The sequence below is a fragment of the Rhopalosiphum padi genome, chromosome 4 (assembly GCF_020882245.1).
Source record: "Rhopalosiphum padi isolate XX-2018 chromosome 4, ASM2088224v1, whole genome shotgun sequence".
NCBI lineage: Eukaryota > Metazoa > Arthropoda > Insecta > Hemiptera > Aphididae > Rhopalosiphum > Rhopalosiphum padi.
In genome coordinates this window covers 17,360,421-17,386,219 of record NC_083600.1, presented here as the reverse complement: position 1 = coordinate 17,386,219, position 25,799 = coordinate 17,360,421, and the positions used below count along the sequence as shown (strand labels likewise).

At 22.8% G+C, this 25,799-nt stretch overlaps 1 protein-coding gene across 4 annotated transcripts in view; it reads left to right on the top strand.

Moving 5' to 3' along the window:
- LOC132928997 (DNA-dependent protein kinase catalytic subunit-like) overlaps window positions 1-24,734 on the top strand; it is a 31,970-nt gene extending 7,236 nt beyond the window's left edge. For 2 of the 4 annotated variants that reach the window (XM_060994006.1, XM_060994005.1), the window contains exons 16-63: window positions 3,633-3,835; window positions 4,223-4,403; window positions 5,006-5,205; window positions 5,273-5,423; window positions 5,942-6,164; window positions 6,344-6,592; window positions 7,132-7,375; window positions 7,496-7,642; window positions 7,715-7,947; window positions 8,008-8,292; window positions 8,359-8,589; window positions 8,985-9,204; window positions 9,749-9,903; window positions 9,990-10,230; window positions 10,329-10,508; window positions 10,589-10,720; window positions 10,930-11,145; window positions 11,226-11,371; window positions 12,656-12,823; window positions 12,892-12,978; window positions 13,238-13,381; window positions 13,683-13,835; window positions 13,959-14,132; window positions 14,231-14,335; window positions 14,409-14,896; window positions 15,032-15,285; window positions 16,080-16,296; window positions 16,358-16,508; window positions 16,569-16,785; window positions 16,855-16,946; window positions 17,075-17,207; window positions 17,277-17,456; window positions 17,957-18,090; window positions 18,161-18,341; window positions 18,402-18,525; window positions 18,589-18,763; window positions 18,832-18,989; window positions 19,236-19,390; window positions 19,459-19,661; window positions 19,819-20,075; window positions 20,149-20,399; window positions 20,460-20,660; window positions 20,728-20,843; window positions 20,909-21,067; window positions 23,387-23,550; window positions 23,695-23,811; window positions 23,880-24,253; window positions 24,425-24,734. In XM_060994006.1, coding sequence (XP_060849989.1) covers window positions 3,633-3,835; window positions 4,223-4,403; window positions 5,006-5,205; window positions 5,273-5,423; window positions 5,942-6,164; window positions 6,344-6,592; window positions 7,132-7,375; window positions 7,496-7,642; window positions 7,715-7,947; window positions 8,008-8,292; window positions 8,359-8,589; window positions 8,985-9,204; window positions 9,749-9,903; window positions 9,990-10,230; window positions 10,329-10,508; window positions 10,589-10,720; window positions 10,930-11,145; window positions 11,226-11,371; window positions 12,656-12,823; window positions 12,892-12,978; window positions 13,238-13,381; window positions 13,683-13,835; window positions 13,959-14,132; window positions 14,231-14,335; window positions 14,409-14,896; window positions 15,032-15,285; window positions 16,080-16,296; window positions 16,358-16,508; window positions 16,569-16,785; window positions 16,855-16,946; window positions 17,075-17,207; window positions 17,277-17,456; window positions 17,957-18,090; window positions 18,161-18,341; window positions 18,402-18,525; window positions 18,589-18,763; window positions 18,832-18,989; window positions 19,236-19,390; window positions 19,459-19,661; window positions 19,819-20,075; window positions 20,149-20,399; window positions 20,460-20,660; window positions 20,728-20,843; window positions 20,909-21,067; window positions 23,387-23,550; window positions 23,695-23,811; window positions 23,880-24,253; window positions 24,425-24,502 — 9,047 coding nt within the window. In that variant the 3' untranslated portion in view covers window positions 24,503-24,734. Of the gene's footprint in view, window positions 1-3,632; window positions 3,836-4,222; window positions 4,404-5,005; window positions 5,206-5,272; window positions 5,424-5,941; window positions 6,165-6,343; window positions 6,593-7,131; window positions 7,376-7,495; window positions 7,643-7,714; window positions 7,948-8,007; window positions 8,293-8,358; window positions 8,590-8,984; window positions 9,205-9,748; window positions 9,904-9,989; window positions 10,231-10,328; window positions 10,509-10,588; window positions 10,721-10,929; window positions 11,146-11,225; window positions 11,372-12,655; window positions 12,824-12,891; window positions 12,979-13,237; window positions 13,382-13,682; window positions 13,836-13,958; window positions 14,133-14,230; window positions 14,336-14,408; window positions 14,897-15,031; window positions 15,286-16,079; window positions 16,297-16,357; window positions 16,509-16,568; window positions 16,786-16,854; window positions 16,947-17,074; window positions 17,208-17,276; window positions 17,457-17,956; window positions 18,091-18,160; window positions 18,342-18,401; window positions 18,526-18,588; window positions 18,764-18,831; window positions 18,990-19,235; window positions 19,391-19,458; window positions 19,662-19,818; window positions 20,076-20,148; window positions 20,400-20,459; window positions 20,661-20,727; window positions 20,844-20,908; window positions 21,068-23,386; window positions 23,551-23,694; window positions 23,812-23,879; window positions 24,254-24,424 lie in introns of those variants that run through there. The other 2 variants (XM_060994007.1, XM_060994008.1) reach the window with 2 other exon arrangements.
- Window positions 24,735-25,799: the final 1,065 nt, after the last annotated feature.

Sequence of the window (25,799 nt, the reverse complement as noted above, 5' to 3'; positions counted from 1 at the left end):
CACTTCTACCTAGACACCTTCAAAAATATTTCCATTAGGTCCAAGTTACACATCTATATATATAAAAATACAGCCCTCTTTCCCTTGGTCTCGACATAACTTGAAAACGCCATTACTAATTATCTTGATTTTATTTTAAAATGAAAGAGCACATCTCGGTGCAGGTTCTTACGAAAAGAAAAATAAGACAATCTGAAAATTAAGATAAGTTGGCACAATGGCAAGGACCATAGCTCGTTTATATAAATAAATAGTTCTAATTTGTATAGGTACATTACATTGTTTTTAAAGTTAAGAGGCGTCATACCCGCATGTGTTGTCTTCGTCTTACATTCGTATGACATAGAAAAAACACGTTTATGCAGTCTGAGTAGAACTCGCTTAATTTTGGTTCTAAAGTAAATATACCTATTATAAAATTAAAAAAATTGACAATATTTTATAGGGCAAGATGTTGAGTTTTTTTTTTTAAAAATTAAAATTTTGAAAAGTTAAGAAATATTTAAAAATTTTGAAATTTTTGCTCATTTTTGGAATAATGGAAAAACTCAACTTCTTGCCCTCCGAAATATTGTCATATTTTAATTTGTGTAATAGGTATATTTACTCTAGAACCAAAATTTATTGAGTTCTATTCTGACGGCATAAATACATTTTGTCTATGTCGTACGTGTATAAGACATGCGGGTATGACATCCTCTTAATGTTATTACTAGAGCTCGGGACTTCTAGGAGTTTGCATGTTTTTAAATAATCATTAAAAGTAATATAGAAATTTGTTTTATAGCAATACGAGTTATATTTAAAATTTATAGTTGCATATTTTGCATATTTGACCATTTTTCAATTATAAGTGCATATTTGACAGTTATTTATGTAAATAAGTAAGTTTTTAATTCCCAATTTAAGAATATATCTAATAGTTCAATTTTCAGTGTAATTCTCAAGGTATTATATTAAAAATATTCAAATGTATTCAATTTAAGTTGTTTTTTAAAAAAAAAAAAAAAAGTATTTTGTCTTAGACTAAGACTAGATGTCAAATGAAAAAAGGAAAATAATCATCTATGATAATTAATTAAATTTATTATAGATCATATCTACAAATATCATAGGCGAAACTAGACACTTTTGTTAGGGCAGGCCAAATGAAAAATATAAAAAAAAATTCTATTGACAACTTTTTATAGCAATTTTGTTTAATGTATATATTACCTATACACTTTTGTTTTACACTACCATTGTTTGCTTTTTTTACACATAACTTGTTTATTTATATTTGCTGTTCAAACTTATATTATTGTATTTATGTTATTGATTTTTTATTGTGTATTTGAGTAGGTATTTAAGGAGAAAAAGATAAATTTAAATGTGTTGAACATAAGATAACTCCTAGGCCTCCACACGAGTTTAAACTCAGTGAGGCCTAGTAATCTTTTTATTTTTTACTATTTAAATTAGTATTATTAAAATGTCTATGGTTATATAATGTTAAAAAAAATACATATTATATATGAATTTTTTTTAATGAAAGATTATATTTCTATGTATAGGTAGTTTTAAAATTATTCCGAATTGTTTTTATTTAAATTTGGTAATTTACACACTTGTCCTGTATCACGTGTCGATTATAAAATAAAAATGACGAAAATATTGAATTTTTCAATGAAATTATATGAACAGAAAAGCGATAAAATTGATTAACTATAACTATCGATAAGAAGAAACTCAAGAAACAATTATGATAGTTTTTTTTATATCTAAAAAACTAATTGCTGATGAAAATAATATTGAACAAAATTAATTATTATCCGAGTTGTCACACACGGTCTCACAGGTTTGTGAGTTTAAAAATACATGTAAATTCAACAAACAATAGATAATTGTTTTAAATAGCATTAAATGATAGCTTGACTTCTTGGACAATGAAAGTATTAAAGTACACGAAATAATGTAAATTACTTACAATGATGGTCGCGCCCCACACTTTGATAACCTCTGGTATATACTATATGATATTATAGTATTATACAAAACGTACAAATATATACATATATTATTTATTATAATGCCTAAATAATTATTAAAATATATAATATATACAAATTTTTAGTCAGTATTAGGTCAGGCCATGGCCTGACTGGCCTGACCCGTAGTTTCGCCTATGACAAATATAATTATTATTTATTACAAATATACTTTTTTTAAATGCATATTTTAATAGCATATTAAGTGATTCTTTTGGGAATAAATACATGCATATTTTATGGGTTTTTAGGACATGAAATCCCTAGCCCTAGTAATTACTAATTTTATCTATTATAATCATAGTCTAGTCTCTATTTATTTGCAAAGGTAGTATCATATATGGCATAGATTCTATGCTATTTGTTTCTACAATTACCTATAAGTATTTTCTACAAGTACCTATTGGCTACTAAGTGCCAGTTTTATCAAATTATATAGACCCAGCCATCCAGGTACCCACTCCAATTTTAGGTGGTGAAAATGCGTAAAATAAATATGTACTTGACGCGACTGGTTTTTATGTTTGATGTGAAACAATTATAATATACAGATTAATATAGGTTCAAATATACCATTTTAATTCAATTATCTAAATATTTTAAATAATTCAATCTTAGCTTCTTTTATTGTCAGATGTGTAAAATAGATTTCATTTATAAAATTTAATATTATAATTGTGTTTTTTAAATGGATTACTCCATAAGCAAATGTCATAGTTTTATTATTTAATTTTAATGTAGATAATTATATATTTCAAAATAGTTAATCTAAGTTATAACTGATCAAAATTAATATTATATCTTAGCGTATTTAAAAATACATCTCACTGTTTATCACTCACATTAACATTGAGTGATATGTATTTTAATTTCTATTTTCCAAATGTATTATGCTGAGGAAAAAATTCATTAGCCTAAGAACAATTTTTCGTTAATCCTTTAAAATAATACCTATTGTGGTTTATTTTAAACTAGTTGTATAACCAAACTTTGTCTGTTTCTCGATATTAATATACATTAGTTCGTCTATTTTAATTTTGAACTAATTTGACTAAGATGTGGGATGTAGCACTTGGTATAATTTCAAACGTTGATCAGACTACTCTCTTAACTTTCTTAATATATCTAAGAACAATCTAAAATTTTTGTCAAAATTGGTCTTATAATTTTTGAGTCTAAAAGCTACAAACATATAGATATTGTTTTATGTTATATATTTGAATAACAAACATTAAATTAAATGTTATTTTCTTTTATTTAAAAAATACTTCATAATCTCAATGTATGGCAGGTTGACTAGTCCATACCAATTATTTCTTTTAATTCTATTTCTGTAACTTATGGTAACCTTGTTTATAAAAATTAAAACTATGTAATTGTTGAGCCAAAATGAAACTTATGTGTGGGCCACTTAGGGGTTAAAAAAACAAAGCAAAGAACACTCCCCGAGTTTTAAGAAATTAATATGCAAAATTTGGTGCCAATTGGATCAGTTATACTAAGCCCCAATTAATTATATATAAATATAAAATATTATAATCTAATAAAATTCAAGATAGTTATTTGTTATTACTATATAAATTGAAGTTATATTTATTTTTATAGATCTTACATTAGAACGTTCTAAACCAACAGAAATGGAAATAGTTACAACAAAAATTATTCCAATAGTTATAAAATTAGCTTGTGATATGGATAATTTAATTCAACAACTTTTTGAACCTTTAGCAATTGGGGTTGTGCATTATTTTGCAAGCGGAATCCAGTATAATAGTATTTATACCCCTATAATTATTGATATATTAATGGTAAATAAAAATTTTTTTTTTCTAGTATTGTATGATATACTAATTGAATTATTTTTTACAATTATATTGAACATTTAAAAATAAAAAAAAAATCAATGAACAATATTTAAGCTATAATTATTTTTACGTAATTATAAGTTATGACTTATTATATTTTTATAATTAAAGTTACTCATTTTTTTTGTTTAAATGTGTCCATCTTTTGTTACTTACTGCATGTGTTGATCATTAAATAATTTGTTTTTCAATTTTTCATTATTAAAAACAGTTTTATTTTCTTAATTAGATATGTTATTAACTTATTACATTATCTCTTAATTAATAGATATTCTTTATAATATAATTTTTATATTATACATTTTTTATATTTATACTTTTTATTTGCAGGATAGTATATCAGAAAATAGCAATGAAGCCGTCAGAGATTTTTCTGCAAAATGTATTATGGAATTTTTACGTTGGACATTAAAAGATGATAGTTTATCACAACAACTTTCAATTAGCTTGCGTATTATTATAAAAAAAATTAAATCTTTTTGTTTGCATCCTAATCCAAATAAGCAGCTAGGTAAATTTTATTATTAACGAATTTAAAAGTACTTATGCACATTATTTGTAATATATTATATATCTTTAATGCTAATAATTTTTAGTTTTGGTTTCTTAAAATTGAAAGATACAAATTTTTTATAAACAAATCTTGCATTTAAAGTTTAAATTTTATTTTGATCCAAAAATGTATAAATTATCTTAAAAGTTAAAACAAATTAAATAGATTATTAAAACACAATAGTTATAAGTGGTCAATGATCATTAAAATATTTAATATTAACTTTAAACAATTGCATTATGGTAAAAGCAAGATTTTCTTTGATCTGTATAAAATCTAAGCAATCAGCTCTTGATAAGCATGGTATCGACTTACTAAGCTTTAGAATTTCTTATGTTTGATTACAGCTACTGCTACTGATAATTGGATTCAATTATATTTTCTACTAATGTTTGTATTAACTTATCATTATTATGAAAAAAAAAAAAAAACCCAAACCTAAAACTTATAACCAACCATATTTTAAACTGTCCATTTAGATTTTTATTTGCCCTATAAGAAACAATAAATAATTTATTCTATACAATTCTAATATATATATATATATATATATTATCTAGGAGCTGCTGTTGCCTTTAATTCTTGCTACACTATACTACGAGAAGATGAAACTATTATTAATGAATTGTGGATTCAATTATTATATTATTTTATTGTTAAACTTGATTCAACCAAATCAACAAATTCAGAACAACACATATTAAAATCCTTGGATCATCTACAAAGAGTGTTTTTAGAAAAATCTAACTTATTTAATGAAGTAATGTTGAGTTAGAATATTATAATATAATTAATAAACTAATTCAAATTATTGGAATTTAATATAGATTTGTACTTCACGAATAATACCAAAACCATTTCTTGGAACTCAATTATTTAATGTAGTTGAATGGCTTTTAAGATATATTGGTTCACCAATGACCATTTGTAGATCAAAGTGTTTTGATATGGCAAATTCTCTTTCTAAGAATGTAAAAGGTAATAAAAATAAGTATTTTAATCTTGCGCAACAAAGTAAGTTGTATTTTGAAATTTTTTGAAAACATAATTACTTTTTTTATGGTTTCAATGTTTTTAAAAATTATATGGAATATTATATGTAATCACCTTATATCTATAAGTTTAAAATGATTCATTATCCTAAATTTCTTAGTTTAGATTTATTTCACTAAACTATAATTAATGTATGATAATTATACAATAACTTCTATTGATTTTTCTGTTTCAAATCCAAAAACTAAAATAATAATTGAAGTCATCGAGGAATAATGTATCTCAAGTTGAGTGTAGGTAAATTGTATCTAACTGTAAATTTTTTCTTTATTTTGTCACAATGTGCACAAAACATTAATTCAATTATTTATAAAATGTATATAGATTATAAACTATTATCATATTATAATATATTTAAAAAAATATAAAATCACTAAACAACTGTTAAATTAACAATAAATTATTGCATTATATTTTTATTAATAATCTGAAACTTGTTACAGATCATAATTCATTAAAAAGTATATTAAATTCATTTAAAGTATCACACGGAGAAAAAGAATTAATAAACTGTATTGAACGAGATTTAACTTCGTTTAAAGTTTTGACAAACATTGACATATTAATACATTGGTTAAATCAACTTATCGCTACTTTAGATTGTTATACATCACTTTTTAAAGAAAGTATGATGGATATTACACTATTGAAAAATCCTTGTTCATGGTAAGTACCATAAAGTACCTAAAATGTGTTATTATAATTAAACTAATTTTTAATAATTTTTCTTACATCCTATATTAAATTTCTAAAGTACATTGCTTTTAATTTTAAATGTTAGTATTTATAAGATATTCTTTTACTATAATATTAAATAAAAGTTCTTAATGTAAAAAAATAATTAGTTTGTTTCAGTCTATTCATCAGTTTCTATTTCATATAGAAGAATTAAGTTTAATGCAATGGTTAACATATTTAAATACACCATTAAAAAAAAATGACAAAAATATTATTATTCAATCCAGATATTTTAATACTTTAAAAAACCATGTTATAGTTGGTATTTTTCAATTTATAAATGTATTTGAAAATAATTTAATTTATGGATTATTAGATGAAGCAAGTCAGGAGAAAATTTATGATCTTGCTATCAAGTAAATCAATTGTTATTTTATTATAACTATGGCTTGTTTGCTATATTTCATGTATTGAATTTAATAACCTAAAAGACTAGCTCTACTTATATTAATATTACATGTCAAAAGCTAATTTACCATTTACAGTTATAATATATAAGTCAGTATCATCTATAACAACATAGTTGTTCTATTTTTATTTTGTAGTTATGTGTTAGTCTATGCCAGTAGTATTTAATTAGTGAGTTGCAATCAAATTTGGAGTTTATTGGGTTCAGATACATGTTAATAATTTTAATATATATTTAATAACAAAAATAAAATATTTTAATTATATAATAACCTGGGTAATTAATAAATAAGTTTATTTTTTAAACAAATGGTTGTATATATATATATACAAATAATAACTAAAGAGATTGTAACTCCTAATTATTTTGGGTTATTTATTTCATATTTGTGTATATGTTAATAAGTTCTTGCCATGATGCTGTTATGTTTAATTTTGTTTTATTATATTTTTTACAGTATTAATCAATCTAATATGTTTTTTTTAGATATCTTTTTGATTGTGAAATGGTTTACTCTGATGAAAAATTAAATCTCCATAAACTAGTAATACTTCAATATATTAAGATGCCATATATTTCAAATAAATTTAATAACAAATTGAAACAGCATCTTTCAAAATATTGGTCTGAAGTTGATTTCAATTTCAATACATTAACTGAATATACATTTAAAAGAAATTTTATTGCTGTAAATCAGCTGATCCTTGAATGCCATATATTTCTAACCCTGGTAAATAAACTGATTTATATTTAAACTGTAAATATATATATGCATTTAAATAGAATATAAAGAATTTAATGGAATATATAAAGATATATTTGTTTAAATTACAATGTTTTATATTTATAGGAATTTGAAGAAATTGTGAATCGAAAATATATTCTTGAAAATGTATTTAATTATGTTTACAATGATGGAGTTATTGTAAATGTTGAATCAATTAGATTGTCATACTTGGAAAATTTGATAGAATTTTTAATAAATCTTGATTGTGGGGTATATACATTAAAAACAAAATCTATTTAACTAAACATTTTAATAATTCTTTCATATTTTTCATTATTTTAGAATGATATAATAACATTATTAATCATGGATAAAAGCTATATTATTGACACCAATAAATACAAATATGAATTATTCAGTCAGTATTTCTTTAGTTTGTTTAGTAAACCAATAACTAAATATTATTTGAAAAATCCTGAAATTTTTGCTACTAAATTGCTTACTGAATATCCATTAAATGATCAAATATTTTATGTGATCTTAGAAGTTCTTAAAACATCTAATAATAAAAAGAAGTAAGATGTACATTATATTTAGTTTTATTAATTATTAATAATCATTATATAAATATTTAGAGATTTCCAAGGAAAGTTACTAATTGAAAAAATTGTGAATAATAGACAATTCTGTGAACAATTTAAAAATAAATTTTCTTGGAATGAAATATTTGAGTTTGTGGAATTATCATCAAATGTAATTGATACCTTTAGATATGAAAGTATGACATTTTTTCAACAATGGATTTGTGAGCATTTGACTAATAACAATTTAAATATTTATCATAAATGCCGACTTTTGGGATTTTTACCAAAATTAGTCTCTAATCAACATTTTAAAGAAAGTCTTGATTGTACTATTAGGTAGTATTTTCACTTTATATTATTTCTATGTAAATTAAATTAATGAAATATTTTTTTTTTTTTTAGAAAATGTCTTATTGACTTAAGAGATAAACATTTTCCTGGAACCTCATCAAAATTAAAACCTCACAGTATAGATCTTACTAATATAGTTACTACTTTTCAAAAAATCTTAACTGCTATGGAGTTGAGTTCTTCTTATTTATTATTTGAAATAATAGTTGAATGGTGTGTTAAAGATCCCAACCATGTAATTATCGAACGAGTGAATAATTGCTTACGTTATTTTTTTCAAAGGTAATTTTAAAAATTCTCTACTTTACGCTGAAAACAGACATTTAATTAGTTTGGAGAAAATAACTATTTAACCTCATAAAATAATTCTCTTACTTTGGACTAATTTTTAATTTTATAAAAAATAAATATATATGTTATATTTTTTTTTATACATATAAAACCTCTAAAATTAATAGGTTTAAACATTTTTAATGGTATTTAATATTGTAATCTATACGACTGTATAAAATTTATTTTCATACATAAAAATTCTACTAGGCTATAGCATTTTGACAAAACTTAATGTATTTAATGTATTTTTTACTATAATTTAAGAAAATTATTTAGAAGACTTAGTAATAATTGTATAATTATCTACTTATAATTTTTAATCAGTTGTATTTTTTTAATTTCAGACTATCTGATGAAACTCAACTTATATGTTGTAATTTTGTATATAAAATGTTTCGAAATGATTTTATTTCTGAGAGTAGAAGAGAAATGATTGTAAATATTTTTCTAGTTCCTATAATGTCTTTTTGTAGAAAAAATGTCATTACAAAATTTTATACAGATATAATTGATTTTATTTTGAAGACAGTAAATGAGAATCTTTTGGCAAATGACAGTGGAAAAGTAATTTATATATTATACTTAGTTTATTATAAAATTGTTAAATTAGTCAAATATAATTTAGAAATTATAGCTTAGATTAACATTTAATAATGTATTAATATCATCACTACTTACACAGAGTATTCATTATTTCAAAATCTATTAATATTTTTAAATAATTTCAAATTATAATAAAGTAACTTAAAAAAAAATTTATTGTTTATCATTATAACTTTTTACTTTTTTGAATGACAATATACATTTTTAATTTTATATTCTGAAGCAGAATGTTTTTCGGACTATTTCTATGTATAACAATTGAAACTTGGATGAATAATTCATAAGTTTTATGTATTTAAAGTATAGGTAAGTGGGATAGTAAACCAATATTTTGCAAGTTATCCTAGTTTTTCATTACTCACTCACTTAAACTTATAATTCATTAAATGCTATTCCAAATGTTTATTTTTATATATATCGAAATACTCTGAAAAATATTCTCTCTGAATGTATTTGTGTTAAAATATTAATTTAATATACTTAACTATTATTATTTTTATTTTAGGCACGACATTTATTAATATCAAAAATTGCTTGTTTTAAGCTTATAGAAGAGATGTTCAAGTTCTTTACCAACATAGAACTTAATAATGGTTGTACAATACCATACACATATAATGGAAATGATTCTAAAAGTTTAATAACTCAATTTAGAACTTCGTAAGATTATTTATACATTGTTTACATAATATTATCAAAAAATTAAACTATATTAATTATATTTGTCGTTTTATTTGTTTTCACAGTGCAGTAAAAGTTCGTTATAGTAATGTTGATTACACAAAAGGATCAAATGAAATAAAACAATTATTTAGACAGTTACATTGTTATTCATTTAACACACTTATAACTATTATTAGCAACACTGAGGATGATGTTGATAAATACACAATATTTTTGTTTAATGAGCGTCCACCAAAACAATTTATTTGGAGAAATTTAGTAGATTGTTCTATAAGTTATGAATTTCCTATAGATTTTGAAATGGTATTATAATAATTGAAATTATTTATAAACATATTTATGTATTTTTTATATTAGAAATATTTAAAAAGTAAAATGTATTGTATTTGATTTTTATTTAGATACCACAGCGGAAAAAAAAACTAATTAACATAAGGACCAAATCCAATCAGAATATACCTGAAGTATATATTGATTTGAGTAGTCATTTAAAAAATACACTTATTGAAGATTTGGGAAGCTATGATTATAATAATTCTTATTTAAGATCTGACTTTGTAGAAGATTGTTCAATACCAAATGTACTAAAATGAAGTTTAAAAAAAACTAATTTTTAAAACATTACTTTTTAAAATAGAAACATTTTTATATTTGTTATTAGTCTCAATCCCTTCATCAAATGTTAAGTGTCGAACTAGAAATGGATAATTTCAATAATCACGAATGTATGGCACATTTATGTGCTGTTGTAAAATACTTAACTTCAGAAAACATAATTGGCAGTACAAAAAAAGTAAATGGTTATTTTGTATATTATTCTTACTTCTTCTGTAATATCTAAAATATTAATAATATTACTTACTTAAAATAAACAATTATTACTTATTAGTTATTATTTACTAAAATATTTTTCAAAATTATTGCATAATTTATTAGAAAATATGTATATTGAAACTTATATATATAAATTTAATTATTAAAATTATATTTTATTTATTTTAGCTTAATGTGGATATGCCAAAATGGATGAATAATTTAAAACTAGTATTCTACGATAATTCAACTGACACAATAAATTCAAAAATATTGCTCATAAAATTAATAATTAATTGTGAAACTGATTTTGAACCATATGCGAAACACTGGCTTAGTCCTATAATGCAATTTGTATTAGATAAACATCTTGGGAATAATTTAAATTATTTTATAATTGATGTGGTAATTCATGATTCAATAAATAATTGCATTTATACTATCAATACTTTCAATCAATCTGTAAACAATTTAATATTTTATAGGTATCAATGCTTGTTTCATGGCATAATAGTGCAGTTCCTTCCACAAAAAATGAGAAACTCCTAGCTAAAAAGTTATTTTCTTTTCTTTTGTCAGTTTCCCATAGTGAAATAAAAAATATATTTAAGCACAACATGGAATTTATTAAGTAAATATGTTTAGTGTTTACTCTGTAAAAATTAATTTAAATTGTCTTGATTTGTATTATAATATTAATACATAAAAATATCTATTATTTTTAACCAATAATTTTATAGATAGTAGATACAAATCTGTAAAGTTGGGCCCTCAATTTCATAATTATTAATTCAAGTTTTTTCATTAAATAGTATATCATTTATAAGTATTTGTAATCAAAAATTAGTTTTTTATATGTTTTATTTATTTACCAAAGTTAAATCACAGCTACCTCTGCAAAAACTGGCTGTTTTATCATTTCCTAATTGTTGACTTTGGTAAAGTATGAGCAATTATTAAGTATTTGTTAGCACAAATTAAAATTTTATGAGTCATCCTTCCATTAATTACTCCTTATTAAAAGTAAGTTAGCTGTTCTTCATAAAAATTTTTAAACTAACAGTTTTATTTTAAAATATAACACGGTGGTTGGAAATACTTACTTACAAATTATGCAAATATTTTAAGATCAAAAACATGAAAATGATAAAACGGTCAGGTTTATCAAAGTTGGCTAAGTGTTTTCAACTTTTATGGATAATCTAAAACAACTAAACTTGCAAATTTGGTGCATACAAATACTTACAAATGACTTACTAATTATGCCAAAAATATGAATCATATTTTTACTTATGTCATGCCTCATTTTTAAAATATGCAAGCATATAGGTCATCTTTTAAAGACCAAAATTGTTTGGTATATACATATTTAAATTTTAAATATTATATAATAAGCACTGATGAAAGATACAAATTTATCTGTCATAGACAAGTGTTTAATATAAACATTCATTCATGTAGGTTTTACAGTATTTATTAAAACAATGTTTATCAATTAATTAATATTCAAAGATCATTAGATTTTTTGATCATCTTTTTGTATGTTTTATTTAATAGTTATATTATTAGTATTATAATAAAAATAATAATACTAATTATAATAAAATAGTACATGCTACAAAGACCATTATTTTATTTCTTTAATTAGACATTATTAGTATTTGAAAATTTAAATCAATAATAATTAAAGATAATTATTCTGATTATTCTAATTATTCTGAATGTAACTAATTTTGTTGAAGATGTTTAAAATTCATGTTGACATATCATTACAATTTTTTTGTATCATCAAACCATAGGAAAACCCAATGATTCTAGTAAAAAATTATACTTTGTATAACTAAATTAAAAATTTAGTTCACTCTATACGTTCATAAATTTAAAAAAAATATATATTTAATGTATCTTTTTGTAGATTTATTGTTGAAAGTTGGAAATGCTCACTAGAAATGGATTATGATGAACTTTTGTCTTTAATAAAACCAAATCAAATAAATAATAAATTACTAGAATGTGGTTTACATTTAATTGGAATCTTATCTGCCAATGGTATTACACCATTCAATGAATTAAATAAAAAAAAGTATATTTATTATGTAAATTATTTTTTTAAATATATATTATTGTTTTTAATTAATTTTTGATTTCTAGTTTTTTAAGTTTGCTTATGGAAAGCTTAAAACATAATAATCAAGTGATTTATGTGCTTAGTTCAGAAATATTTGGAATGCTGTTAAAGTAATTATAAAAATTGTTATATAGGATTCAGCAATAAATTTACCTGTATTTTTAAAAGGCAGTTACAGAAGAACAAAAATCCTTTTATTTGCAATTATACTAAATCATTTTATATAGCATGTTTTTAAACATCTTGTCTAGTAAATGGCTTCCTCCATTGTTGACACATATATAGCTTTATATATGGGAGGCTTTTTGCTAAATTCTGTACTTACTATAGATAATGAATCTATTTTATAAATGTATTCTTTTTTCATAGGATCTATTATGAAAATTCAATAAATGAAATGGAATTGTTACAGTGTCTGTCCTCAGTTTTAACTTTTACTGAAAGCATGGATGCAACAAAAATTTTAAGTTGTCTGTATTATATCCATAAGCATTACTCAAAGATTATTGACAGGTAATAAATATTATTTGTATTATATATTATTGTTATTACAGGGGCGCATTTAAAAATGTCTTATCGGGAGGGGGAGGGACACAAGCAAAAAGTTGAAATTTGTGTACATGAGAGTTATAAAATATCTCATATAATAAAAATAAGTATAAAATACGGTGAACGGTGGGGGCGCACGGACCCCATAGTATGCCCCTGAGTTATTACAACAAAAGATATTTTTATTATAATTATTTATTAGTTTATTATGTATATACAAAATGTGTTCATCTTTTGATTTATTTGTACTTAAATTTTGTTTAAGTTATTTGGATGATTTGTTTCATATTTTTGAAAAATTACAAGGTGTTCACAGAACTCAATGTTTAGAAATGATTCTAAATAGATTGGCTATAATTAATAATTCATATGAAAAAATTACAGAACTAAATGATTTTTTTAACATATTAAAAGACAAGTATGTATTTACATTTTACAAATAATATATAACTGATTAAATGTTTTAAAAAAATATATTTTTTATAACTTATATTGTTGTAAAATATTTTAAATTCATAAATTGAAAATACCTAATATTTAGCGGAACTAATGATCAACTAATATGTCTAAAAATTATATTACAACTTATACCAACTGTTCATCCCGAAAATATGATTATGTTAATAAAAATAATTGCTGATATTTCACAACAACACAATAATGAACATAGAAAGTTGATTTATGAAATTATGTATATCACGTATGACATTTATTTGTAAGTTAAAGAATTATTATTTTCATAGTTAAAATTTAACAAAGTAAATATATAATTATTAATAATATTTATTTATGGTATTTTAATTAATTGTATAGAGGAAATAATGATGATACTTCAAAACAAATTACAGAAGAATGTAAAATAGTCTTATTAAATGGTCTAATAGATAATGATGAAGAACTTCGACATAAAGTATTTAGGTATAAAAGACAAAACATTAATAAAACTATATAACTATTACTGAATTAATCATTTTTTATATTTACTAATTAGATTTTGGGCAGATGATAAGAGATTACCATTGAAATGTGCTGATCGTTTACTAATTCTTTTGGATCAACTTTACTCACCAAATATTGAATCACATTTTTTAGGAAACTTTGTTAGCATATTACTAGAATCATGCTGTACAGCTTTAGATTTTGATCAAAAAATATTTCAATATCCTTTGCATGCTTGTGAATTTGAAGATTATAATTTAACAGCATCATGGCGTGCAAAGCATACATCTACTTTTCCTAAATTTGCTGACACAATAGTTAGCCAACTTAACCATTCAAATATGCTTGGAAATTTTGAATCAAATACTAAGGAAAAATTCCTAATAAAAAATACAATGACTTTACAGTTTCAACCAACTATAATTCAATCTCAACTAACTGATAATATTTCAACTCTAGAATCTTATTCTCAAATGTCATCAGATGAAGTAAACATTTCTACTTTAGGTGTAAATCAACAGAGCTGGACTCAACATTTTGGTAAAAAATTTTATTCTTTCTATATTTTAATTTTAAATTTTTGTTTATCAATAATAATTCAATATATAGTAAAGTATAATATAAATTGTTTAATTTTTATTGTATAATATATACTACACAAATATTATTATTTAGATAATATACTTAATTCGGAATCACATTTTATACAAAAAAAAAAAGTTCGTATATTGCGTAACAAATCGATGATAAGTAAACATTTTGCAATAAAAAGTATACAAACAAATGTTAAACGTGAAATATTTAAGAAAGAAAGAGCACAAAAACGTGAATCATCTGTTAATACGTATAGAAAATATAGGATTGGGGATTTTCCTGATATTGAAATTACAAATGCATCTGTGATTAAGCCATTAATTGAATTATCTAAAGTAAGTATCATTAAGAGGACGTAGAACCCGCATATGTTGTCTCCGTCTTACACACGTGCGACATAGCAAATTTTCGTTCACAAGTCTCAATATTGTGCTGTTAATTATGGTATTAGAGTGAACTGACCTATTATAAAATTTAAAGGTAACATTATCCAGGACCCCACATAACCTTTTATTGATATTGTTGTTTTTAAATAAGTTATGATCTTTTTAAAACTGTTCATTTTAAAATGATTATAACTTACTTAAAAATAACAAAATCAATAAAAGGCTACGTGGGGCCCTGGATAATAATCTTACCTTTAAATTGTATAATAGGTCAGCTCACTCTAATACCAAAATTAACAGCACAATATTGAAACTGGTAAACAAAAATTTGCTATGTCTCACATGTATAAGACGGAGACAATACATGCGGGTACTACGACCTCTTAAGTACAATCCTGATTTACGTGTAACATAATTTCCATTAAAAAAGTAATATTAAGTCTTGGTAATTTGTATTAAATTTTCATTTAAAAACACAGAAGTTACAAAAAGTACACTTATATTTTTAAATCCTCAATAAAAGAAAAATTTATTTATTTACCATTATGTTAATTTTACTTATTATATTATATTAAATAAATATTGAATCTTAACTATAAAAATAAAGTTATAACATACTATTTATATTTTAAAATTTGTAAATGTTACCAGTTTGTTCATAGACCATAGTTAATGTATTTTATAACTAGCATATTCTTGTAATTTAATTGTCCTTAAACTCATTATAAACATAAATTTTTCAGAGGGACAATAATATTGCAAGGATAATTTCTTCATCAATCATGTACGGATTGAAAAATAATCCAAAAGTTAATGAGCAATATTTTGAAAGTTTGAATAAATCTTTAATTACTATGTTAAATCATAGTCATGGTAATCATAGTCTTACAGGGTTTATCTTAGATACAGCATACTGTTATCCTACTCAAATTAATTTAGATCCAAACAAAGTAACTGAAGGCAAGAATATATTCTATCATAAAGAATGAATTGATTTTAATATTTGTATCTTATTTCTTAGTTGCAACATCATGTGGCTTAATGTCATTAGGCGCATTAGTTATAGAAACATCAATAAATAATTTACAATCAAAAGAAGTTGATGTACACATTGAAAAGAGATCTAAAATTACATATAAATGTCTAGACGATAATTGGATAAAATTGGCCGAGTATATTTTAAAATTTTTTTTTTTACTTAATCAAATAATTAAGATTTTATTTTTCTATAGGATATACAAAAATATGGGTGAATTGGATGTTGTTGAAGGTATATTTCAGGAAAAAATAAAAAATTTATCATGTGATTCATTAAAAGAGGCATTGAAAGCTGAACAATCTCAAGATTGGCGAATGGCTCAAATAAAGTTTAAATCAGTATTGGAATGTAATGATGAAAATATAATTTTAGAAAGTGACAAAGATTTTTTGTTTGAAGAATATTATAAAGTACTAATTTTTTTCCTTTAACAACTAATCATAGTATAATAATTGTTAAATTTCTTCTTTTTTTTTTAGTGCTCAGAGAATTTATCTGATTGGAAAGAAATCAACAAAATGTTAAAATATCAAACTGGAGAAAGTTATGAGAAAATTTGGGACAATAATTGGTAAATATTTAATCATCTCATTTTTGTCCATTATGTTCAATATGTACCTATGTAAATATGAGTTATTTTAAATTTTAAAATTAATAAATTAAATTTCTAATTATTTTTTTTGTTGTATGAAATTATAGGTACAAAAATCATCTTTTACGTAGAATTTTACATTCAGAATTAAATGAAATACTTACTGGCATACCTAATGATAAATTTATAAAAATATTTAGCAATTGGTTAAATGATAGACATAAAGAAAAATATATATTGGTAATATATTATTAATATATTCTCACAGTTAACATTTAAAAATTACCTTTTATTATTTCAATGTTATAGACACGTATACCAGCCCAAGCTTGTATGATATTTTTATGTTGTGATGATTTAAATAAAGCACAGCTATGGTGCAAACTTGGAATGCGTAATTTTCTCAAAGAATGGGAAAACATATCACCCCAATATTATAAGCTACGAGCTGATAAATTATTAAATTTACAAACACTCTCAGAAATCTATGTGAGATTATTTATTAAGAGAACGTTGTACCTTAGAATAAAATAATAGTAGTACTCGCATGTGTTGTTTCCGCCTTACACATATGACATAGCAAATTTTTCGTTCACCAGTTTCTATAATGTTCTGTTAGTTTTGATATTAAAGTGATTTGACATATTATACAATTTAAAGGTAAGATTATTATCTAAGTAATTATATACCCCGTGTAGGCTTTTATTGATATTATTATTTTTAAGTAAGTTATGACCTTTTTGAAACTGTACATTTTTAAAACTTACTTCAAAATAATAATATCAATAAAAATCTACATGGGACCCCTAGATAATAATCTTATGTTTAAATTTTATAATATGCCAATTCACTTTAATACTAAAACTAACAGAACACTAATGAAACTGGTGAATAAAAATTTGCCATTATATGTTTTCAGACTTTGACAACACATGCAAATACTACGTCTTCTTAATATAATGTTGATTTAAATTAAGCTTTTTTTTTAGTATTTCATTAAATCGTCTTCAAATAAATCTAATGATTATACTAAAATAATTAGAAGACAAATTCAAATCTGGCAATCACAACTGCCTATAGATTCTGACTCATTATTATTGTGGGATACCAAAATACTTACCAGGTTATCATTTAATATTTTGTATGTATTTAATAATTAAATAATAGTAACTAAACTACATTTATTTTAACAGATCAATTTTCTTAAATAAGATCAACACAGATATAGATGATTTACCATCAGATGAAAAATGTTGTTTAAAAAAATTTTTAGAAAATTATGAAATGAAATCATTATTAGCTCTAATTGAAAGTGCTATAAATAAAAATAATTTCTATGTTGCTAAAAAATACATGAATGAATTTAGATTTGAAGTAAACTTTTTGAAATAATTTTCGAAAATATATTTTAATATTATTATAAATTTATTTTAGAATATTGAAAATTCGACATCAGACTATATACTTTGTCGTAGTAAAATATTAGCAATGTCTAGTTGTTATACAATTGATGTAGAAAAAAAACTTAAATACTATTTAAATTCTTGGTCAGAATTAGGTAATATTTACTATAACTAAATAGATTTTATTAGGTTTGTAAATTAATTGTTTTTAATTTTAGATAATATAATCAAAGAACAGTGTTCTCAAATTTGTTTATTAAAAACTAATTTTCATATTGCAAATATTTCTAAAAATATAGCTCATATTTTACAAGAAGTACCAGATATTAATTTATTATCAAAAAATGTATTATCGGAAATAATGAGTAAAATAAAAAGCAACATACAATTTGAGTAGGTTATTTTTAATAACGTATATTTTTTGTTTTTTTTTTTATTATTTACATTGATTTTGTTTACAGTAGCCTTACTGAAGTCTTACAACAAATTGATTGTACTATTATACAGAACTTAAAAAATTGCATACATATTGCTTTGAATAGTAATTTATGTACTAAAACAATTGTTGATTCTCATTTGATGTTAGCTCAATATTGTTTAGAGGAGTTAAATTTTAAAGGTATATATAACAACTATATATAATTAGTAGGTGACATTATGATTAAAATAATTTATTTTATTTATACCATAAGTCTATTTACTTGTATTAAATCAATCAAATATTTTAATTTAATATTGGTAACTTAATTAAGATAAACAAGAATATAAGGTATTCAATGTTTATATAATTTTAACATATTGATATCTCAAAGAAAGCATATTTTGTATAATATAAACCCTGTACATTTATATTATATACTTACAGAAAGCAATAAAGACAATCAGAAATGTATGGTATTTATAGAATCTGTTTTAAAAGCAATGAAGTATGGCTCTAAAAAAGCATCAGAATTATTTCCTATTATATTACAGTTTGAAAATCTCTCTTACAATTCATTAAAAGAAACATTTATTTTAGAAGTATTTTATTTTATCTTATTTAGGCACTGAACAGTATTTAATTGTATAACTATTGATTTTATATATAGGCTCAAAATGTTCCTGAGTATATGTTCCTACAATGGATAAATCAGATTTTAGGTTGTTTGGATTCTCCTTTAATTAATGTAATTGGTCCGCTTTTAATTCGTTTATGTCAAGTATATCCTAAGGCTACACTGTTACCTTTGAAAATTTTTATGGAAAGAAACGTGTACAATAATAAAGAGTGTGAAACATTCTTAAAAGCTAAGTATGTTGTTTATACATTTATAATTATTTAACCATAGTTTAAAGTAATTTTTATCATTGTACATTTTTTAAGTTATTTCCAATTTATATTCAAAATATATTATCATAGATTTCTTTAATGAAAAATAATACTAACTTATATGCATTTTATTTTACAGACTTATTCCATTAATATCTGATATTTATTTTGACATGTTTATAAAAGCTATAAGTAATGTTTGTTGTCCATTTACTCAGCTCCTAGAATACATAAATGATGTCCAAGAGAGTATAAAAACAAATAATTTGAGTTTGATTATATTGGTGTTTGAAAATATGTTTAAGAACTGTTTTATAACTAAAGAAAATCAACAATTTAAAGGAAAGGAATTTAAAACATTAGATATCTTTAAAGATAATCTTAAATTAATTTTTGGTAAATTACTATTGAATATTTGTATACTGTATAATATTACTTTGCTTATTTGTTATTTTATTCAAATTTACAGACAAATTCCAATCATCTAATACTAATCTAAATGATGTTTGTATGGAATTAATAACAATTAAAAAACAAGTAGATACTCATAAAAATGAATACTATAGGAGAAAATTGTCTACTAATTTAATAAATTATTGTCCTTGGCTAGCTCTGTATGCTAATCATAATATAGACACTATTGAAATTCCAGGACAGTATTGTGGAACGAAAAAACCTAATACTGAAAATCATATTACTATCACATCATTTAAACAAAATGTAAAATTCTTAAATATGTTTTATACTAAAAATGATCTAAATATTGTTTTTTAAATTAAGGTACGAGTAATATTTTCAATGAGAAATCCAATTAAAATTACAATGAATGGAAATAATGGAAAAAAATATAGTTTCTTAATCAAATTTGGTGAAGATTTAAGGCAAGATCAACGAATTCAACAATTACATAATGTAATAAATGATACATTGTTAAACAATTTGTATTGTTGTGACAGACAACTATCACTTTTAACTTATATAGTAAGATATTTTATTCTTTTTACATGAGTATTTTGAAGTGTTTAGTATTTAAAAATTACTATTTTAGGTGTTTCCAATATCAAAAAAATTGGGTATGATTGAATGGATTAACAACACAGTCACATTAAAAGATTTTATTTGTGAATCATTTCCTGGTGGTAAAGATTCTGGAGTTAAACAGTTGTTAGTATTTCATATTATAATAGTTGTACAAATTGTTATTATAGTTAAAATTATATTGTTTTTAGACATTCTAAAGTTGTTGAACATTACCGTTGGTTGTCTGAAAAGTCTGATTCTTCAAACAAATTGATTGTCTATGCACAAGCAACTATGAATTATAATAGAATGGTTACCGTAGCAAAATTTAAACAACTTGTTCAATCAATTCCTGCTGATATATTAAGGTACTATAAAATATTTTTAATATGTTCCACAAAAAAACTTTGCTTATAGTTTCTTACTCATTGAAAACTGATCTTAAAGTGTATTTTATGTACTCTTATACACTTTTTCTGAACACATTAATATAATATACAATTCTAAAATACTATACGTCACATTTACATATTGTGATTGATACTCATAGATTTTTTAACAACTAATTTTGTTTTTTATTGAACAACGATTGAAAATCATTGCTGTCGAAATTATCAATAATCTGTATAGGTACCTTTAGTTTTTAGTTATTCTGACTGTACTTGGAAATTTATCAATAAATATAATTTATTTACGACAAATTATAAGTTATATGTTTGATACACACTATAGTTTGTACTTTTGTATACTATAGACTTTGTGTATGTGCACAGTATAGTGGACATTATTCATAATGTTGGTGGTATACAAATAAATAACAGTCATCTTTTTTTTAGTTATGAAATTAATTTATATATAATTAATTTAATATAATATGTACAACACGTATGTTTACCTCATCTCAGTCATTTAAGTAAAAAACTGTCATCTAATTTTGTATCCTGTCAGTGATATAATTTATATTATTATATTAAAATGAGTAATATATGAGTAAAATATGATTTTTTATTCATTATAATATTTAGGTCAAATGTCTTATTTGTGTTTAAACAATTCAAAATTAAAATATAAATATTTTATCATTTGTATACAAATAATATACCAACATAAACCATTAAATTTAAACATAATTATAATCTTAATTATTTAACGATATTAAAACAATAACAGAAATAACAGACTTTTGTTTCCAAATAATATTTTATTAAAATTTATAACATGGTGACTTTCTATATAGCGTTTTCTAACAGTATTCCTTTATTCTGAACATTGCCAGAAAAGCATCTACTACCTATAATAGTTATAAATCTTGAGTAAAGAGATATACTGCTGCTCATATTTTAATCCCAAATCATAGTTTATATAATGATATTAATAATATTAATATATTATATTGCAGACAATTTGAAATACACTAGTTTTCATTAAAAAAAAAATAAACACTATTATCTAACGTCTCAGGATGTTATTGATATGGTAACTAGTAAATATACTATTGTACATAATTATATTTTCTCACAATGATTTACACGATTAATTTTTAATGTAATGCAATGTTCAATAATAATTATTAATAAATACAATATTTTATACTATATATAGTATTACCATAATGTTTTTAGACCAAATCCAGTCAGCAATTCCATTTCAAAGGGAGGGGGGGGGGGGGTAAATTGAAGATAATGATAAACAATATTGTTATTTCCTTAATACAATTTTATTTAGATATATTAATAAAATATCTACATTATGTTATACATAACTGCATAAGAGTTATTAGATTAAATATAAGTTATAAAATGTGTCATTTATCAATTATTTTTTTTTTTTTTTTTAATAATGGGTACCTACTGGGTACCTAGTCGCTTATTGTGATGTCCCGGGAAAAAATATGAACAAAAATAGAAATTACATTTAATACATTTATATTGAGTGTACACAAAAATCTGTCACCTGACATAACTTTTTTGTATCATGTTAAACGGTTAACTTTGTAAAATCCGGACATGTAACCCTAACTATATAAGTTACATTGTTTACTGTGCAATCATGTACAATAAAAATTTAGATTTTTATCCACCATACACACTTCTATAGAACGCATATTAAATGTAAAAGAGCCTATAGTAAATAAGTATCGAGTGTTTTTTATTAATTTAAAATGTATAAAAATATACCAACACTTAATTTTTGCATGAGGAACACAATATAATGTTGCATATTTTTAATGTTTCATATCAATTGCTAGAAACAGATAAACTAGGAAATAAATTATTGTAATAAGTCTTCAGATTTAGAGGATACTTAATATGTTGACACATTGACTATATATGTATTTTTAGTGTTGATTGATTGATGACAGTGCTAAAATTAAGAGAACCATATTAACATTTGCTTACATTTAGTTTTTTTAATTTTAAAATTAAAATGAATTATCAAATTTAATTTTAAAATTACTAAAACTAAATGTGAATTACTTAAAGAAATGTATTAGTATGTTACTTAAACAAAGATAACAAATGCAAATTGGTGTTTTCTTAATTTTTCTATAAAGTTAGATCTAAAATACTAATTATATTCCTATTATTTTCTGTGAAATAATTCACTAACCTAAAAATGCCTTTACATAATAGATGTGAATGTTTGAAATATTTTTACATTATGTTAAAAAAGTAATTTAATTATAGGAAATCTTTGTTGAATTTATGCCATTGTGCTGAAATGTATATTTGCTTGAGATCAAAATTTATAACCAGTTTCTCAGTACTTTCAATTTGTCATTGGATATTGGGAATTGGTGACAGACATCTAGATAACACAATTGTATCAACAAAAACAGGATTTTGCATAGGTAATATAAATAAATATAATACTGGGTATAATTTTAACTTGATTATAAACATTAACCATTCTAATATTTTGCTTATAATATAAAATAGTTAACTTACTATTAATAATTTGGTTATTTTATTGATTTATCTAACTTACTATTTAGGGATTGATTTCAATTTCGCTTTTCATACAGCGACTAGTATACAAGTTATACCTGAATTGATACCGTTTAGAATGTCTCCTCATATTGTTTCTTTAATGGCACCACTAAATTTAACAGGTTTGCGTGGATTATTACATATTAATCTAATTATTTCTTTAAATAATAAATTCAATTAATATTTTTAGGTTTTATTCGTGAAACAATGGTACATACACTTAAAACTTTAACTGATAATCGAGAAATGATACTGTCTGTGATGCAAGTATTTATTAATGATCCTTCTGCAGACTGGGTAAAAATGGCCAAAACTGAAATTTTGAGAATTAATGGTGACTTTGACTTAAAAGAAATACAATGGTTTCCTAAAAAAAAAATACTCTCAGGCAAAGACAAAATGAATGGAATTAATCCTATTGAAATATTATGCCGTGAACTTGAAATTTCTTGTATACCTAATGATTACAAAAAGGCATTGCTTAATATACTTAAAAGTGATTCTCAAAATAATACATACAAAAGGTCAAAACTACAAAAATGTAATATTACACATAATCAACAGGTATATAATTATTATGATAAAATATAAAAGAAACCTAATTCATTTAAATATTTGTAATTAATATTATGTAGTATCTATGTATTTTATATTAAATTAATTTGTGTGTTTTAAAAATACAAATAATTACTACTTCCATTAATTCATTCCTATATTTTTATTTGTTATGTTTAGATTGATTGTCTATTAGATATTGCAACCGACCATCAAATTTTATGTCTAGCTTATAGTGGTCTTCAACTTTGGGTTTAATTTAAACTTTCTTTTTTATATATATTTTTTAAATTTTACATATTTATAATTTATCTGTAAAAAAACAAAACTATCTAATAGTTAAATTTTGTAATTTATATAATTTTAAGTTTAAAAATAAATATGAGTATCTATATTATATAATTATAATAATTTATTTATTATCTAAGTTCATTACTATTGTCACAATTTATTAAAATATTTTAGAATATACTTAATGCATCATAAACCATGACAGTATGCCATTTTGTGCTATAAATTATAACAAGTTTAGAGTACTGTATTTTTGGGGAACATTTTACAAGAAATGTTACATTGTTTTTATATTTAGCTAAATGCTAATAAGTTTATTTATTTAAAAATATCATGAATCCAATTATTTGCTTTTAGTTGTATTGTTACAAAATATTAATATAATATACTTCTAGGGCTCTAGCATAGTAGCATCGCTAGCATCTAGCATTTGGTTTAGGGGCTTAGTGTTCGAAATTTGAATGATTTTTTCGTTACGTAGAATAATTGAATAATATAATATAATTGTATACTTTTATAGTATGTACTATACACAGTAAATCACATGTTTTTTATACCTAGTAATTTATAACAGAAATGTACAGATTTTAGTGATATGTGCGTATCAATACATAGTAGTATATTAGTATGTTATATATAATATATAGCCTATATAAACACTTTACATTTGAGAAATTTATCAAAAATACATTAGACGGCTCACACTGAAGTAATTAAAACAGTAGTCTTCATTAAAATTAATATCCAAATTTTTATTTTTTACATAAAATTCTCTTATCAAATAATGTGTTTGATAAAAATACCAGAAATAAAGTTCTTTCGTTTGATTTTTTGGTCATTGTCTTTCTTGAAAAACATGTTAGACTCTAAAACTTACTATCGAAGTATCGAACAAGAGAAGCTCCAAATTGATAAGATGATAATACATACAAATAAATGAAGCTATTTTATAGGAAAGAATTTGAAAATGTCCTGCACACGGAGGAGGCAGCTGACTCCCCTGCGAGATTTCCCGTTTCCTCAAAATTGTATATTATACATACCAATTTTTGATAATATTTAAAAAAAATGTTCAAATGTTCAATATTGGTATATTGGTACCAGTGGTACATATGCTATTTGAAAATAGTAAATATTTTTAAAAATATTATTAAAATAATAATATTAAAATCCACAATTTGTGTGACGTCACATACGTTAGCAATCCTTATCAAAATTTAATTTTGAATCCAAACAAAACAAAATACTCATTTAAAATGTATGA